Source organism: Xiphias gladius, chromosome 17, assembly GCF_016859285.1.
Source record: "Xiphias gladius isolate SHS-SW01 ecotype Sanya breed wild chromosome 17, ASM1685928v1, whole genome shotgun sequence".
Classification (NCBI taxonomy): Eukaryota; Metazoa; Chordata; class Actinopteri; order Istiophoriformes; family Xiphiidae; genus Xiphias; species Xiphias gladius.
Genome location: NC_053416.1, coordinates 5,771,617 through 5,791,311, shown reverse-complemented (window position 1 = coordinate 5,791,311; position 19,695 = coordinate 5,771,617). Strand labels below are relative to the sequence as shown.

Genomic DNA, 19,695 nt, shown 5'->3' with positions numbered 1-19,695 from the left:
TGGTTTTTGGATTAAGGCAATGTCAGTGTTTACCCATACATAGGTTCAACGTGGGCAGCCCGCTCAGGTAGATTAAGACCCGCCCAGGCAGATCAACTCACTCAGTTTCAGTTTAGGTAAATCTTGCATTAGAACGCCTTATTTAACTCTTTCCAAGATAATTTTTGGCCAAACACCTCTCTGAGTTGTGTGAGCTGCAGTAACTGAGCGGGGACTAGAGGCTTCTCTGTTCGCAGCCGCCTAGCTAGCATCTACCGACATCCTGCGTGCGAGGTGTTTTTGTACCTTTGGTAAATTGTAGCGTCTACCGAAACCCTGCATGTGAGGCGTTTAGGGGACATCTGTAAATTGTAGCTACAGTAAAATAACCCGGGTTACACTTTCCACCTCTAAACTGCATGGGTCTCTGCATGCACATCGGTCACACGCCGCGCCAGCCACTGCCACAAGCAAATTCGCAACCTTTGGGAAACGCTGAATGTATCCATATGTTTGCCATATTACCACAGGTGAACCAGTGTTCTTGGTAGCCTACTGCCAACGTACTGAGAAAAACTGTACAGTAGAACACAAAGTAATCTAAGAAAAGGATGGCGAGAACATCAAATCAAAATCATTGCATTGCCTAAAGACTACCCCCCTAAAAAAAAAAACACACACAACATGGGAACAGGATGGGAAAGGAGTCTTTCTTCCGGGATTTGGATGGGTCCGGAATTTTTTTTTTTTTTTTATTGTCATGGGATTGGGATGGGACAGGAGTGTGTTTGTGGGAGTGGGATTTTACAGGACTGAAAATCCACTCCCTCTTATTGCCAGTAGTTTATATGATTGGTACACGGTTGATCCACGCAGTTCATTATTTGTAATCAACCTCACCTTCTCAGTCTTTTAACGCTGGCTCGGCTTGTAGCGCTGCTGTCTGTCAACAACTGTTTGGTCCTACCGATAAAGTTTAGCTGCACTGCCGTCAAACTAACGGCCTAGATCTTTTGTCTCCATTTTGTCTTTGGCAATGTGGATGTAGGCTTACCCCGTCCAGTGGTCTAAAAATGATCCACTCCACAGTCCGTTTTATGGTTAAAAACACACAAGCTATACAGTATTGATGCATGGTGATTCGCAGAAAACGGTAGCCACAAACCCAGATCTCGTAAAGTGGCAGTACTCAATGAAATTATTCTTCAGTTATGAATTCTAACAAAGAAAATAATATCTGCTGAAGTACTAATGTAAATCTCCTATTAAACCAAAAATCAATTCAGTAAATTTCAATAAACATAAATGGCCAGAATCAAATGTTAAATTTCAACATTTAAGTGTTTAACGAAGTAAAAAAGGTGCATACAGGCTCATACGGGCAACTGAAACTACAAGGTTAGCAAACAAAAGCACCCTTTGTTCTGTTGGCCGACTCTTACATCATTTATTAACACTTAAGGCCTAACACCACACCACCACATTGCAAGAGCAGCTAGGCAGATTCTGAAGGATAATTATGGTTTAAAACAACTTGGATCTTATTTTTGCGGCTTTGGCCATCATTTTGCATCAGCAGTCACAACATTTTTTCTCATTAACTGAACATTGAGATCTGGAAATGTGGCGACATTGCTAAAAGGAAGTCTGAGGGGGCAAGAAATGAGCTGTCAGATGAAGAGACAGGTTTAAAGCAGACCCAGGGGTCAGTCGAACTGATTTGGAAGAGAAAACGAAGGTGAATGGTAGAATTAATACCCACACTGTCCGCTGTAAACATCCATGACATTTTACAGACCGACTTTATGGTTCAACCTTGACCCACGGTACGTGGCATAGTTGTGCACGCACACAGTTTTTCCTGCTGGAGAGATGTCGCCATGTTCCGAGATCTCTGCAATTACTTTGGTCAGTGCAAAATGATTAAATCCGATAGAAATGATGGGCAAAACTATGTAAATAAAACACAAGCTGTAATAAACCAGAATTATCCTTTAACGCTCACTCCCGTTTAATTGTCACAATGCCATCGTTTCTGTCGGGCTGTTTATGTTATGTTTTCAATCTGGAACAGCAGTAACATGAAAGTAACGGAAGTCACTTTGACTAATGGCAAAGCGTATGGTGCGAGTTGTGATCTGTTTACAGGTTAAGGTGCAGTGGATGCCAGTTATGAATAATAGCGGAAGAATCATCGTGATCACAAGGAGGCATAAGAGAAATGTTGAGATGCGAGAAAAAATAACCTAAAATCGTTCAACTTTTAACTACGTCTGTCAGAAACCTTACACGATAATCACTCAACAAAACATTTAACTGAAACTGCCCACAGCCTTGAGAATGAGCGCAGGAGTGTGGTTGTATTACCTCACAACGGGGGCAGATTACTGCATCGTCTCTCCATTGTGATATGAGTGCTCAAACTGAGGTTGCGATTGCCAAAAGTCAGATACATTGAGTGTCACACATAGGAGAGTGGCTGCCCAAGTGGCAGTAAAAATGTCAGATTCAACATTTTTATTTTTTTGTTGTTAATATAAGGAGAGCAAGAAGAAAGAAGCCTTTTCTGACATGCAGTCTTTACATGTTACCATCCTTGTGTTACAGCACCACTGATTGCCTTGTTTCTATCTGCTCAGCCAGCATTTGTGCTTTTGTTTTTTTCCCACATGTGGAAGTGCCCTTCCCCATTCATTCTGGAATATTGCCTTTGTTATCAAACTCTACCGTCATAGGATATGAATAAATCTTCTAAATTAGGTTTGAAGTGGCTTGCTAGTTCCTTTTTTTTTTTTTCCCTTCTGAACTTGACAAGGTTAATTTAAAGGTGTGAACCATGATTTTCCTCACACTTGATATTATTTCAAAACCCTGAGTTTCATGTGCCAGTCTTGAATGAAAAAGAGGGAAAATGATGTATAATCTGAATATTACAGCCCGCTAGTGTTAGGTTTGTGTAAATGACCACATGGTGAAGGATTTGCATAATTAGGTGCTGCGGGATGTAGGGGCACATTTTAATCTTTTGTATCATCTAAGCAGCAGGCTATTATCCAGTCCGTGACACTGTCCTTCATCCCCTCCTCCTCAGGTACCTACTTCACACACGAAGCCAAAGGAGCAGATGATGCAGCGGACGCAGATACAGCCATCATCAACGCAGAGGGTGGCCACACCAATTCGGACGAAAAGAAAGAGTACTACATCTAATCAAAACAGGACCCCTCACTCTAGTGTCCTCTTTGGGACACCAAGCTGGTTTTGGGGCCGGGGAAGGGGTAGAGGGTTCGTTGGCGGAGGGATTGGAGTTGAATCAGGATCACTTTTAGTGAGAGTAGAGGGGTCAAGGAGTAGAAGAGAAATGGGTTTTTAAAGAAAGGCCTGGTTTTAAGCCGTTGTTTAGTCTAGTCTGCAGATGTAGATGGAATGTTTTGTGTGTTAAAAAACAAACAAAAAAAAATCAAAATCAAAAAAGGAGAAAAAAATGGGAGGATTTGGGTTTTCAGTAAACTGAGAAGGGGATGGGTTGGGGGTGGGAGGGTACGCCAGACGTTGCCAGAAATCACTGTAGAGAGCTTCACCATTCGACACCTCCCTTACTGCTGGTACGAATTTTATTTAGTTCAACCATTTGCAGAAAATTCTGTGCCTTGTTCTGAAATTTTTGGTTCTACCCATACTTCGGATTTGTGTTGATCCTCATTTGCATAACCGTGTTGCAACCCTTTTCCCGTTTCATCCTTCTCACTTGTAATTATCAGCGTGCTGTCGGCTTTTGTATGAGGGTAAAATTACACAGCCACTTTATTCATTCTCCTAAATGTACCTGCACACATGCATCCTCTCCCACGTAACAAAAAACTCTTTCCAGTATACTGTGATTCGTCTCAAGCCATTTCTCCCCTCCCTTTTTTTTCCCCTAAAGTTTTGACAGCTCCAAAAATGCATGGAATACTTTACATATCATTGTACAAAGGACATATATGAGAAACAGGTTGGATATCCTGTATATGCCCTCCCTGCCCCCACCTGAACAAAACCGCATTCAAAGCATAATCAAAATGAAGGCAAGTAAAGGATAATGTGGAATGAACTTCCCATATTTTTGGGCCAAGTCGGCTTTTAAATTCATTTTTAGAAACCTCATTTTGTTCTTCAGAGCAGATATACTGCCGCATCTTAAACAATTATTTTTTTTAGTAAAGAGAAGTAGTACATTACTTTTCCTCTCTGTGCTGCCATTTTATTATAGTAATTTCTTCCTCTGTATTATTTTTCTTCTGTTTGGCTGAATGGTTGCCCCATTCCCCCAGCGGCTTTTATTGATCTGCAATGATGAGATTCAATTGATTTCCATCTGTTCTCACTCTAGTATATATTTTCTTACAAAAGGGAAAGTAAGAAAATGCAAATTTTTTTCAAACATTTTTTGGCAGCCTCTGAGTTAAGATGCCTCAGTGATAAAAGGCTGTTGAAAAAATATTTGGTTTTAATATCGGCCAACCAGCAGCAAAAAATAAAAGATGCTGGTGTGTCGTACATAACTTTGCTGAAAAAAGAAAAACATCCTTAACCAAACTCCAAACTGAAACACATTCAAAATGATGTTACTTTTGGGAATACTTAAGCTGCACAAAACATGAAGGAGGTCAGGGCAGCCCAGGTCCACGCATCAGCGGCTTTCATGTTATTTCATAGACTCACAATCCAATGTAAATCAAGCCAATGGAATCACAGCTGTATTGTACACTAATCCTTACTAAGAAACATTTTTTACAACTTATAAGAATTACAATGGAGTACCTTTGTGGATTTTATTGTATCACGGTCATTGTTAGTTTTGTCAAATTGTAAAACAAGCAGATGTTTGGGAAAGTTAATGTCTTCAAACTGTAATGATCTGAGAGACAGGTCAGTCTTTCTGCTTTCATCACACCTTCTAAATATATAGCCTATGGTTTTGCTTTGATACAGCAGCTCGAGCGCTTAAAAAATTGATATTTTTTGCATGTCTGTACATGCGTAAACCCATTCTTTCTGCTCCTCTATCTTGCTTTATGTATTATCTGCCAAACTGAATGAGGATCTGTTTTGCTGTGCCAGCTGGGGAGCGCTGTGGAATGCCAAAATAATTAATTGTTTGTAACAGAACTTAATACACATGTTGTGCTCCGTGGCGTTAATCCATGGTTTGCATTAATGCCCTGGCTTCTTAACATGGCAATGAGGGTCTATTGATGGCATTATTTGTCATTATTATGTGTTCACACAGCAAGCAGCTCACTTAATGAGTCCTTACTCTATGTGATAGCTGTGGGCGGAGTGAGGTGGAGGTCTAGGATGCAGTGTGCACGTTCAACATTTGAACAGGCAAAGCGTGAATATTTCATAGCTTTGTGCAGCATATCACATCATTCTGAACATTTTATCAACACAAGTAATAAACCTATCATTAGCCCAAACACTGGATTCAACCAGGCCTCAAGTATTATTTTTTTAAGGCGCTTATTCCCGTGGTTTTCCAAATCAAAGTTACTCTTCAGTTGATAAGCTAGAATCAATGGGACAAACCAATTCATATGAGTAGAGGAAAAAAAGTGTTGATTAGTTGCCTGCTTAAGTCATTTAACTTGACCCTCCACATACTTCTGAGTGTAAAACTAGATGAGGTGAAATGATACACATTCCTTTAAATTCAAAACCTCCCATGTTTGCTTCTTTTTAACACAATATATCGTGATGTAACAACAGTGACTTTTTTGGGAAAAAGATGTAAGTGTCAGTAAACATTATGGAGAACTCAACAGCCAAACAAATACACCCCTCCCCTCAGTGCTCCTTTATAAGCCCCCCCCCAATTAATGGACGCGCATTGCCAAGGCAACGACACTAGCAGCTGGGCTAGGTGACCAAAAGAGAAATATGGCGGACTCCAGACCATCTGCTGCCGGAGGGAAAGTTAGCTTCAATAAGGAGAAGCAATTTTTATCACTATGAAAATACAGGTGGCATATGATTTTTTTGTAGCACTGTAGAAAATGTGTCAATAGGCCTGCCAACGTTTAAATAGGTGTCGAAGCCAAATACTTATCTAAGCCAAAGTATAATTTGAGGAGTAGCTTAGCCTATGTATCGGTAACATAATCACTAGTAACTTCAACAGTAAAAGTAACTTATACTCTACAGTCAGTGATGCATGGAGCAATGATGTTTTCTAGGAATTCTAAAAGAACAAGGATGAAAATAATAGGGCAGGTATGTATCTGTGACGTTATTTAGATTATCTTCTTACTATGGTGTAATTCCACAGGAGGAGCACATAGGCGGGATGAGTAACGTTACACAGGCGAAGACACGTAATTCCAAGGGTGATAGTGTGAGGTCTGCCGTAGCAAGTAAAATACTTTTATACCAAGTCAGCAAGTTAGCTAATAACTCCAATGTTATTTACATTTCGTTACTATCATGATGTAGCTCCGTTCCTCGAGGGCTAGGAAGTGGGAGAGGTCAAACTGCAGCTGGTTTCTGCTGGCTGCCATGTGCACGAACACAAACGCCCGCTGTGGCTGAAATAGTGTTTTGTGCCTCGGTCCAAGCCACTGTGTTTGTTTCCCATTTACAGAGCCAGGGTTGTGTAGTAACTCCAGATTTTTTCGTAGCGCACACACAAGGACGGACAGTTAGTGGACAGTGACCAGATATTTCCTGAATTTGACAAAAAGTGTATTGGATTAGAACCGCTGACTGTACCTTTAATTAGAAAGAAGGCATAAGTACCATGTTTTAGCTAAGTCATAGGAATTTAGGTGGTGCAAATAAAGAAAACATAGGCCGAATCCATCCACCAGTTTGACAGCAGATAATGTGGCAAAAGGAAACACCCTTTAAATATAGAAAACACAAGGAAATACAGAAATGCTGCAAGTTGTACTATAAACAAAAGACATTTGCAGGAAACTGCTAAGTATGTTGTCAGTGATTTTTGAGACTGAGCTAACAATATTTGTTATACTTTTAGCATTATGAACATGTGATGCAGATATTATTGGAAATATTGCTATAGACCCACTAGTGTAAGTCTACTACGTACGAGGATGTCAATCCATTTTCCTTACCCCGCGAAAACGTCTATTGTTTTGCAGTTTTGATGTTTTTGATTACTGTCAGCATTCCTGTATTTGCTTGTGTTTTCTGTATTTGCAGTACGTTTTTATGCCTCGTATGTGCTGTCAAATTGGGTTCTGTGTGTTTTCTATGAATGTGACCTTTGTGTTGTCACAGTGGCAAAGGTCTTTTCTTCATTTGCTTGTGTTTTGAATATTTGCTTGTGTTTCCTTAAGTTGGACTGCATTGCACTCTCCTCACCACTGTAACAGTAACAGATTCATCTGATTTCACGCAGGAAATTCCACTGAACACCACTTTTACACCCTTGTATTGGAAATTAATGGATTCTACGGAGTTGCTTGCCATGTGTACACTCACATCTAAGATTCAATACTTTATTGCCATGTTAAAGCATCTGATTGGATTTTGTGAATGTGCAACTCAGAGTGCAACACATTACCAATGTGATAGCTTTAATATATCATGGTCATGCATGAAGACAGAATTCACTCTTTCCATATTGAGATTGTGGGTTTCGGGTTGTCCAAGGCATTTGAGAAGGTTATTGTTAAATGGATTGTGCAAACATAACTTTTCAGAGCACAACACATTTGTGCGTTTTAAAGTCATGAAATATTTTCTCTGCAATTTTAGAAGGTAGCAGGTGGGCTTTGTGGAGCTGTGGACATATTTTTAGCTTTTCCTTTGGATGTGGCAGTTGTAGATGGCAGTTGCAGGAGGGATTTTGAAGACGAAGATCAAAGATGCTGTGTCCAATTCTCTCCAACTGTTTCCTCTTCTGTTAAAACTTGAGTTGATTAAAAGTTCTGTACTCAGAAAGGAATTACCACTAAGTTAACACTGTATGCTGATGACACTGTTTTGTGTTTGTTACGTGGATGGGTGGGGGTGGGTCAGGGTACTGATTAGGTTCGATGTTATATGGTCTGGTGTCTGATAAAACTATTAACTGACTTGTTATCGTTGCTTTATGAATCACAGAGCAGATGTCACTTCATCTGTAAGACTGAGATTGTGTGATTTGTATTTTACAGTGAGCACTATTTCGCTTCAGTGACATGTGGCAGCTTCCATTTAAATCAGATTTCAAAACATGTACTTGCCAATAAAGGAATAGAAGTGAAAATTGTCTTCTCCCTTAAGGCTGATGCATTAATATTTTATTTGTGAATATTAAACCTTTTGTGGGTTGGAGTGGCAGGAGTGTTTCTCTAAATGTTTTTCATACAATAAGATTTTCTGTTCTTCCAAAGTTCCAATTTAAAAAGTAACAAGAACAAATCATCATAAAAATTACATTTGAGTAGGTTTACTTATTCAGAAATGGTGAGGATTCAATTTGAAATACATAGCAGAATAATAGTTTTATTTTCTATTAAACACCCAGTAAAGTAAAAGCAAAAATGGATTTCGGTCTTACAGTGTAACTGATGTAATTTTCTCCACATTAAATTCTTTGGATAATGTCCTGTCTCAGGTTCATGCGTTGCTGACTGATGTGACTGCATCTCAGGTAGAATGCAAAGTTTAGGCCCCACCTATCAGTGACATAAAAGCAAGTACAATGCATCCTCATCAAATCAAGTGCAACACATAATTTTAGATCCAAGAGGCAAAATTGGTGAGATATTTTGCATATATGTTGTACATGTTTTCTGTGTTTTTCTTAATATTTGGTGCACTGTAAAAGATGTGTTAAATATTGCTTTGTGTTGGCATAGGTCATAAAGAGTACACTGTTTATTGGAATGAAGCAGGATCAGAAACTTGTTGTGGCTGTACTACTGTCACTTTCAACACACCACCGCCTATAGAAACTCGTTTGGTTCCCAGAAAGTTTTGATTGTTTCACCAGTCATTGTTTTAGATTGATTCTTTTTGTCTCTCTGCTGTTCTTGGGAAATGTTTATGTGTATTAATGGAGAAAAGGAGTTCCACATTCCCATACATATTTTGTATTGGTTCATAAATAGACATTTTTACAAAACAATGAAGAGTTCTTGTCTTAATAAAAAAGAAAAGATATTAATGTCCAAAATAATCAGTGTTGTTATTGTTTTTTTTTCACTTCAAATGTTAATATATTAAGGTGGTGCTCCACAGGTAAACATGGACACACAGCAGCACATATTGTTTTGTTTATTTTTCTTCTTCAGGTACATTTGGAGATGATGATGATGCCTGACTGCATTTACCCGTTTCAGCCTAAACAGTAGGTTCAGAGATGGACAAAATCCTTTTGAGGAACTATTTACAGAATATCCGGTCAAAAGGTTAATAATGTTGGCAGTTTCTGAAGTCAACACCCCAACATCCTCGTCGTATTTTTCCATGGCTTTATAAGAATATCACACTACTTTCTGCTTTGACATAAAATGCAGATGTCGGTCAAAAACCTCCAATGCATTCTGGAGAGTCTTCAGAGACCAGGAAAATGAGCTTTTTCACTAGAATGGAGTGCGACTTAAGAGATATTCATTTTTCTGAAGGACTTCAAAGTTTTACTTGGTGATATTTTAAATAACTTTTGTAATTGTTTTAATTAGGATTTCTGAGCCAACCCTGTCTCCTAAAAATTATGTTTCTATACAACTAAACTGCAACAGCAAATACGATTTGTTCAAAACATTATTGCGACCAGATTGCATTTTATATTAAAATAGTGAGGATATGTTGTTGATTTATATGTTTGGCAAGGCACAAATATGCTGATACTGAATGTGTCAGCAAAATGTTCACAGACAACATATTTGTTTTTCCACCAAAATGCCCAATCTCACATTACAATATCGATTTATAATGACTACAGCATTATCACAATATTTTATGGGTATGTTTAGGCACAGATGGGAACATGGATACAAATCCCGGTCCCTGGTGTGACAGTCATGTGCTTTGTACAGCGGATTCCCACCCCAACCACCTCCTGGCGACTCTGCTACCATTAAAAAAAATTTTGTGCTTCATTCATTCAATATGTTGCCTCTGAATATAACCCAGCCGTAATCCGACACAACGTATTTGCTGTTGCGGTTTAGCTGTATAGACATGTAATTTCAAGCCGACAGGGTTGTCCGAGCTTGTGTAGATCTCAGCCTCAAAATTAAATTTAAATAATTCATTAATTTTGGTCAGCCAGCTCACACATTGTATTATTACGGGAGCATTTTAAGAGTTGATATTTGTTGTCCAACTTTGACTTAATACTACTCCATGCAAAGAAAAGAAAAAACAAATCAACCCAGCAGGGATTGGGGACTAATGATGATAATTTCCTCTCCCCTGGGAACATAGACTTAGGGGTCCTTATGAAATGCTTTATGGGCAGCAGCAGCAATAGCAGCAAGTAATTGAGCCTCTTTCAGCATAGCTTTCAGGTGAGCAGTTAGGAACAGTCATGGCAGCAAAAGAGCAGAGCACTGACAGCCTAAGTTAACCACCATGATGCAAAGAGTGCATTGAATATATGTCGATGTGAGAGGAATAGTTATTAGAGAGCAGCAGCAGACTCGAGTTGAATGCCTGGAATGCCTCAGTTTGATGTATAATGAACATTACAGCCTTTTAGGGACCACATGAGTTGGTCTCTGTTTTGAAACGCCTCACAAATACACTATCATCTACAAAGGTTCAGCTGCAATTAACTTTGTGTAGCTGAATCCGTTGGTTTCAGACAGGGAGAAAGAGGAATGTAAGCAGAGGAGCGGGGTGGTATATACAGTTAGATGAAAATGTTTGGACACCCCTGGGCAAATTACATGTTTTGTTGATTTTTGAAGTGCAATGAACCAAATACAATCCCTGCAGCAAACAGACATTGAAAATGAGCTTTTTCTTCAAATGTTAATGCAATGTTATTTTTTTAAGTATATTTATATTTATATATATTTTTATCATGAACTTAAAAATAAGCAGTAATCGTGGCATGTGCAAAAGTTTTGGCACCCTTCTACTAGTAAAACATTCATCATTAACTTTGCGGGCCTTAATTGACTCGATATGATTTTTAAGGCAGGTCAAGATTTGTCCTGAGGACTCCTCAAACCTCAACAACCATGGGCTTTTCTAAGCAACCGGCTGAGGATCTGAAAATGAAGCTAACTGGTGCCCAGAAAGAAGGGGGGGCTATAAAAAGCTATCACACTGCTTCCGGATTGCAATTTCTACCGTCCAAAATGTCATTAAGAAATGGCAGGAAACGATACACAGACAGAGGGAAGAATGGATTCCAGTAAATATCAGCAAATTCTGTATGCAAAGGTCCTGCAGTCAGTCAAGAAACTGAAATCGAAAAAGAGCTGGATTCTACAACAGGTCAACGATCCAAGGCAGACCTCAAAATCCAGCATAAACTACTGAAGAAACACCACGAAGAAACACAGGCGGAAGCTTTTGGATGGCCCTCACAGTGCCCTTTGATCCGTGGGTAGATCTTAGATACGCTGTGCCTGCAAGACACAGCAAGACAACCTCAGAATATCTGTAACTTGAAGTGATCTATAAGTAAGAGTGGCTGAAAATTCTGAAATCAAGAACAGAGAGACTCTTATCTGCTACAAAAAGTGTTTGCAAGTTGTGATATCTGCTGAAGGGGGGGGGGGTTAGGACCTAGTAGGGTGCCCAAACTTTTGCGCATGCTACAATTACTGTTTAATTTGTTTCTATTGTTTTCAACTTCATCACTGCCTCAGGATAGTGTATGCACATCCAAACGCGTTTTCAGATGCCGTCCGCACACTGAAGACAGGCTCCCAATGAAGGCGGTTCATCGAATACAAACGTGAAGTTCTGACTGTACGTTTCCATCGGGTCATGTTCAGCATGTTCCCAAGAACGTCCACATACAGACTTCACCTAATTCAAGTCAGGTGCGAGTCCCGGGCGACCACAGCAATTGAAGCCACATTGAAGAAAGAAGGAGCATCTGGATATAACGATGTAGCTGGTATAACTTTTATAGTAGATAGCATTTTCTCAGACCATTAGGAGTGGAGCTATTTATACAAATAAAAAGGGGAGCTCCCTTTTCAGACCGATGTGAACCCTGGCAAGTGCTGATGTCATGAAATCTTTATCATATGCATGACCCAGTGTGAGCGTGCAGTATAAGGCAAGTGCCCTTAATTAACACAAATAAAGAGCAATACCGTGAGGAGCACCGTGAAAGCTTGAATACATTCGACAAGGTTTATACTCTGGAAATCAATCTCTTCTCCCCCGCTTGATGAGTGCAGTGAACCTTTTTAACTAACATCTTAAATAAATGGAGATAGTGTTATTGATTCCAACATAGTAGAAGGGATTGACGTGAGGTGAGCTATCCATCACAGAAAAATGTCTTTCTCCATTCATATTTAATGCTCATGAGTCAGGCTTTACTTTAGACATTAACACACCTATAATATTCAGTATTCAGTAGATGACTTGGGTAGGGGAAGATATTATCTTTTTAATTACATTTTCACCTCAGGCTCTCATTATACCTCAAGTGCTGTACATAATGAGCCAACATCTTAAATAAGTAAAGGTGATACTGCTATTGATTAGAAAGTAGGGACCTGAGGCAAGCTATCAGTCATAGAAAATGTACTTCTGAGTTCATGTTTTATGTGCGTGCCAGTTGGTCTCTCATAGACTCATTAGTCAATATCTTCAAAAAACTTAAACAGAATGAAACCATATTCATTACACTTTAACTGACTGTATAAGAGCAAATGGCTGCACTTAATAAGGCCAGAGTGTGTGTCCTTGGTGATGGTGTTTTGTCTGTGTAATGAAAAGGTCAGCGATGCATGCTTGTCTTGATGTGTTAACCTTGTGGGCTCCGAAGCTGCGACATGCCGAAATGAATAGTACATCATTTATCCATTACTTATGCGCAGATGCCACATTACTGTTTAACTCCAGTGTTTTTGATCCCGATCTAATGAACACTGTGAAAAAGAATCCTTGTTACCGACCCAGAGACCATGGAGAGGCTCTGCAAAGCGAAACCTTTACAGCCTGGCAGCAATAGGTGAACCAGAGGCCACCTGTAAGGACTCGCAACAATTCAGCTACTAGTCCTTAGTCTTCAATCACACCAGGTCCCCAGTATGCGGAGTAATACTTTAAGTACCATTTTTGCATACAATCATTAAACACAAACTAACTAATTCTGAATGATCTGTATTCAAGCCTTTCTCCGAGAACTAATATTTATATACTACTAATGTCTTGTTATTTTGTGAAGCATCATAACTAAAAAGCTCTCTTTTAAGTTGTTTTGCATCTAGTTTTCCTCATTTTGAGTCTCTTTGTGGTCGTTTGACTGACTTTCCAGCAAGAAATATGAACTTCATACAGAGGCTCTGGTCCAGGGGCCACCGACCCATCGGGTCCCTGGGCCTGTGCCCGGTAGACCTGTTCAGTAATCCATCCATGGGTCAGTGGTACGTTCAGGCTGTTGCTGTAAAAAAAATTTCCAGCCACTGTCAGGCTGGTTGCAAGGGATGTTAAGGTTGGAAGGAAATACCGCATCCCGCACCTCATTCACACCATGGCCACTTAACAACTCAGAAAAACTCACACACCTTACAGACCCTGTTTTTGTATTTAAATACCTCATCCCCCTCCCCCCCTGTCCTTCATTTATGTTCAAGAATTTTATTATTTCTGAGCAATAATCTTACCATTTCTTTATTTTTAAACCTAATATGTATATCTAGTATGTATTTGGTTTGTGCAATTATTTTATAATTTCTTTATTATTAAACTCAACATGTATATATAGTATGTACTTTTACAAAGATGACTCTGAGACATGCAAAAGAATTCCAATGTACCTGAACTGCCCTGTACCTGTGCGAGTGGCAATTAAATTTAATTAAATCTAATCTAATTTAAATTCAGTTCAGTGCAAAACTAGCCTATACAGGCACTGTACACATGGCTAATAACTTACAGCATGAGTATGACTGTTTCTGTGCCTTTTTTCTGTGTTTTAATAAGCTGTTTGACGAGGAAGTAACATGCTGTGTATCGCTACTGAGGTGACGATGGTGCTCTCAGTCAGCCCACCCAGTGTCAGCTGAGAAAATGCCTAAATCTGTGCTCCTGGTATACAAATCTTTGCCCACGGTTTTGCAATCCGCGCGCCCGGATTTGCAACCCAAGTGTACAGATTTACACATGGCTCTTTTTTTTTTTTTTCTTCCCAGCTGACCCAAGGGAGGCTGCGTACACTGGTGAGTGGAGCTCTCCCGCTTAAAGCTGCTGATTGGGTCAGTGGCTACGGTGATTCAGTGTAGTCGGATCAGTTTAAAGATCTGTTGATAAAGATTTGCTCACACATGTGCTGAACACCTCAAGTTGGGAAACACATTTGCCCACGTGGAGGATTAGATAAAAGATGCCTGTCAGCATTTGTTTGACTAGATGTAACAATTTCAGTCGAACCACTACCGCTACAGCGCTGTGCCGATAGTGGCTGCTACCAGCAGCAGAATGTTAAGCTGAAACAAACTGCTGGTGGCAGAATACGGTGACTTTCTACATGCTCAAGCCTACAGCAAAAGGAAAGATCGTATGAAGTTGTGCTTACAAAGCTGTTGCACTTTATTCTTGTGAGTAAGCAATTACAATGCCACCAACCACCCAGGTATTTTGAACATGTTTATTTACTGAAGTGATTACAGCAACCGAAAGGGTGTGCCTCATCAAAATTTCTCGGTGAGAAAAGATACACTGGTCCATCGCAACAACTAGTGAGATTGGTTTCGCTTTCCCCTCATCTAATCCAGGGTCAGGGTATCAAGCAGTGTTCATTTTGGTCACAGTCTTCTGATGAATATGTAAAGTTTTAGTCACTTTTATGCATTGAGAAATGAATTAGTGACTGCAAGTGCTGTAAACCCCCACAGTGGAACATGTGGCGATGTGGGCATTTGCGTGCGTTTGGCATAGTAGCCTAAAATCATTTCAAATTGACCCCATAACATTTATATCATGCAGATTATCTGAAAGTGAGCATTTGAGTACATGGCATGTTGTTTTCAGCACCACGTTGTGTACGCGTTGCGGGACCTCCGCCAGCTTCGCCACCGCTCTGCTTTCATGTGCGCTTTGCGATCTGGTGTTGTGTCGAAGTCTGCTCCCCCGTCAGATAGCGTTCCCTTCCGGTTACAGATGTGCTTCCCGTAGCGCCCCCCCCATCAGTGGTTAGGGTTAGGATAAGGTTAGGGTTCGGGTTAAGGTAAGGGGAAACTTTGACACATAACCGGTTTCCTTCTGATTTACAAACGAACCAGTGCATGGCACCCACCGATTTGAGTTGCTGTCATTGTTATTTGTGAAATCATAGCCAGAGCCACTTACCGGTTAAAATCAGCACCTAGACATTTTGTTTGTTTGACTCCAGCACAAAATTGCTCTATGCCATTGAGCATTTGTTATGATTGTTTTGTTTTCAACAAAAATTTGTGCTCGGTGAGTCATTTTGACTTTTTTTTTATCTTTATTTTATTTTGTATTATCGTTATTTACAACAAAAAACACTGAGTGGTGTTCTATGTTTGTGCTGGTTTCCTTGGGTTTTTTATATAAATATATCAGTCTGACTATGAATGAAAGGATGTTATGGTTATCTTGACCTTATTCTTGTCTTATCTAATTTGGCTTTACCTATTTCATTAACCTAGTTTATTAATATAGTAATGGGCTTCAAGGGTGGCATGGTTTGGTTTGGTTTTATTCTGTCAAAAACAAATTTACACATAACACACTTTTTCAAATATTCACAAAACATAAAAGAAGAAAACCACCACAGAGGACACAAGATGGGACCTGGACTTGCAAAAACAAACAATATAAAGTGAAATAAACATTACGCATCAAGCTGAGGAAGGAGGCAGGATATAAAAAATAAAAGTTAATATGACATATAAATGAGTCAGCCAATGTATCTCAACGAATTGACCTCCCACCCTCATCTGGTGATTTGGTCTTGTGAGATGTCACTTCCTCATTCCTCCAGTTGGCTCATTCCTGCAGTTGTGTTCACTGCAGGTTCACTGTCTCCGTGAGGCGCAACAGAGAGTTCGTCCTCCTCTCTCTTGATTAGGTAAGATCGTATGTGCAGGTTCGCTTGAGTGATGGCAACAGTTTTAAAGATACCGTTGAACATGTGGCAGTGGACAGCGGTTCCTGATTTTTGTGCTGACGGATAATTGTTGTCTGTTTGCGACCGTTAGGGTGTAACTCCCAACCCAACTTGGGTTGGGATAATTGTTGGGATCCGTTGTCCAACGACACATGTCCTACCAGTGCAGTGGGCTCAGCCGTGGCATTTTCCAACACTGACGTAACTGTTTAGACTTTTTTTCCCAAGCAGTACATTGCTTTTTGACTGCTTGAGATGACATGGTTCGAGCATCAAGTTTCGTAAAAAGCTTGCAAAAGTGACAGTAATTGTTGGAATGTGGGAACACGGTCGCCTTTCGACAATAAAATCCCACAGAGCAAGAAGCACAAGCTGTCAGACCATCAGATGGGTTATAAACAAGTCACCAGGTCTGCCAGATTATATCAACTGAAACTGGATGCACCCATACCTCAGGCCTGTTTCCCATTTCCTCTGGCCTAAGTATGCAGAACTCTGGCAAGTACAGGTAGGTCAAAGTTACCAGGAAGTCACTCTGTACACTCTGGTGGATGTTTATATTGGGTAGATGGGGTCTTAATTTAACTGTTCACCTTCATTTTGTCTTCCAAATTCATTTGTCTAACCTGGGGCTGTTTAAAACCCGCCTGACTCATCTGACTGCTCTTGCCACGTTGGACCTATTTTAAGCAATGATCACAACGGTTCCTTTACATAGGCTGCACCCCTCCCTTGGAGAGTAAATATTAGAGAGGAAATACCACTAAGGGGTGACAATGCAGGTGAGTATAACAGCCCTGCAGCAAATACTGCCTTTGTGAAGCTTAAAATTCAAAATTTGTTGACACTGTGTCAGAGAGGTGTCATTTTTGAGGCCAGAATTAGTGGTGGTGGTGGTGTTGTGTTGTACTGCGTGACGTTGCACGGTGCAGACAACGTCTTCTCCCCCTTTTTATATCAGGAAAGTGTGGGTGCAGTGACACGGACAAATCATTACGTACATCTGGCAGTTGAATGCAATTACATTGCATGTTGTGTGAGATTGTACATGTGCTCACCCACCGAAACTCTAAATAAAGCTAAAGGTGCTCGGTCACTGGTCAGGTCAGTGAGGTAGATGGAAGGCTATAGTTTAGTCATGAGTGAGTGGCATGACCGAGCCAACCTGTTGGTTAAGGGTATGGAGAGGAAGTCCAAGGCCATGCTTTTGATGCTGGAGTAAGAGACCCTTAAAATCTCAGCCACAAGTCGAAGGTAGGCTTTACTTCAAGAGCACGTTTGTTGTCGGCAAGTTGTCGTGGGGGTTGATAGCTGGGTGAAGGAAAGTCGGCTGCTGTATCTCAGCTGATCTGTATCCATATTAATTGAAGAGGAATCTTATTTTAGCAGATGGAATTAGCATGGGTAGCTAAATGGATCCTCGAACACAAATACAAGAGGGTCAACAACTCTAACTTTTACCCAAAGATTTATTACCACCCCTTTGTTGAACCATGTTCAACAGAAATGTTCTATAACGTGGATATGGATGGATAATATGGCTGTATGATGCTTTTCTCTTTTTTGTTTTTGTGCATTAGTACTTATTTCCAGCTTATCAGAATTCTCCCTGTTATTTAGGAGCAAATCTCATTTTCATCAATGTATCCCACTGTTCTTTTTATTTATTTATTTTTTTTGAATTCTTTTGTTGCCCCCCCAGAAATATTGGCACTGTGCCGACAGAAAGGTAATAATGTGCTGCAAATATAATATATATAATATTTTGTTTTGAGTCAAATCAAATGTTGAGGTGTTTATCCTCCTATCAGAGATTTTAAATAATGATAGTGGCTTTTTTTTTCTATTTCATACACACAAATCAGATTGTATGTGTGTTCTTCTAAAAAAAAGTGACATTCAGAATTGATTTACTTGAAATTATTGCTGTATTTCTTAGTCTATATAAGTATAAAACTGGTTTATACTTGCTCATATTGACCTTTTTATTAACAGGGCTGGATATTTTGAGTAACAACCTCAGGAGAATTGTGCTAACCAAGGGTGGTGTAAAGTACAACACGTCTGTGCATGACATCCCGTCTTTCTTCATTGTATTTTATCTGATCGAGGGGGGGGGGACAAAAGGGGTTGCAGATTTTGGAGACTTTATATAGAATTTGTCTTGTTTTGTACTGCAGTCTTATCTATGAGAAATGCAAATACTGTTCAGATGTTACAACCCAACTTCTGCCAATTAGACCTCCATCGAAAGTGCCTCCTCACCCTCTGTGGCTCACAACAGACTGGCCTTGAAACAGGGTGCTAGAGTGCCCTTCTGTGGCCCAATTAGGAAGTGCACAACAATGGCTAAGCAGCGGCAGCTCCTTTGCACAGAAAACGCTGTATTTTGAGGATCGCAGTGACAAAACCCTTGAATTGACATTGAAGACGTTGAATGTGGTGTGAGTGACAAATTGAAGGAGACTTATTTGGTCTGACTATACCGTCAGTTTCCGCTTTAAAATGCAGGGCTACTGACTTTAACAAAACCTCCAGCCACAAAGTAATGCATTGATTGTCATGTCAACTGCTCTGTTCAGCACTGAATGTTCTTTTGTTTATTCATTACGTGACTTATAGCTTTTACCAACGCCACTCAAAAAGCATAACCTCTGTGATATAATTACTCACTCTCTAAATGACTGTAATTTGAGTTGAACACTACTAATTAGTATCACTGAATTTAAATATTTTTATTAGCCTGGGTGTAATTAACCATTTTGAATGATTCAGCCTCTTTTTTTATTGACATTTAGCGCAGTACATGCGAATCCTGAATATCAACCTAATGGGTCTTATTAGCCATGTCCTCTAGATGAAGGTGATTTAATCAAAGCAGACTTGATTTATATACCCCGCCCCTTCCTTTCTTCTTCCACCTCGCTTCCTCTCTGTCTCTCTCTCCCTCTCTCTCTCTCTCTGTCTCTGTCTCTCTCCCTTTCCTGCGCTGTCTCACACCGAGGCAGCAGGGGATTCATTTGTCTTGCTGATTAATGATGAGAACCATATCCTCCACAACACCAGTAAATTAAAAGAGATTGGGGACAGAGTGAAAGAACATCAAGGTCCATTCATCCCAATCAAATTTCACAGTAGGTCCAATTCATCCTAAGCTTTATTTGTATTGTCTACTATACAAACACGAAAAGCACTAGTCATTCACTTTCTCCTCCCAGACCCTCTCTGGCAGTCTGGGGATTTCATCTGGCAACTTTCCAGGTGCAGGCTCATCTTTCCAGCCTTCAGGCTTACAACCATACCCACTGCCTTGCTGCTATGAGAGCAGCATTTCTGTTTCTGACTTTAATTGTTCATCAGCTGCAGTTACGTCTCACTGTTAGCAGTGTTGCCTCTGTGTGTGCAGTCTCTATGTTTTCCCTGTGTTTGTCTTGGGGTCCTCCCACACT

General features: G+C 40.1%; 1 protein-coding gene across 4 annotated transcripts in view; it reads left to right on the top strand.

The window, feature by feature from the left end:
• Window positions 1–9,125, top strand: part of cadm1a (cell adhesion molecule 1a) — a 374,105-nt gene extending 364,980 nt beyond the window's left edge. For all 4 annotated transcript variants that reach the window (XM_040151021.1, XM_040151024.1, XM_040151022.1 and 1 more), the window contains one exon: window positions 3,071–9,125. In XM_040151021.1, the coding sequence (XP_040006955.1) occupies window positions 3,071–3,189 (119 nt within the window). In that variant the 3' untranslated portion in view covers window positions 3,190–9,125. The remainder of the gene's footprint in view (window positions 1–3,070) is intronic.
• The last annotated feature ends 10,570 nt before the right edge of the window (window positions 9,126–19,695 follow it).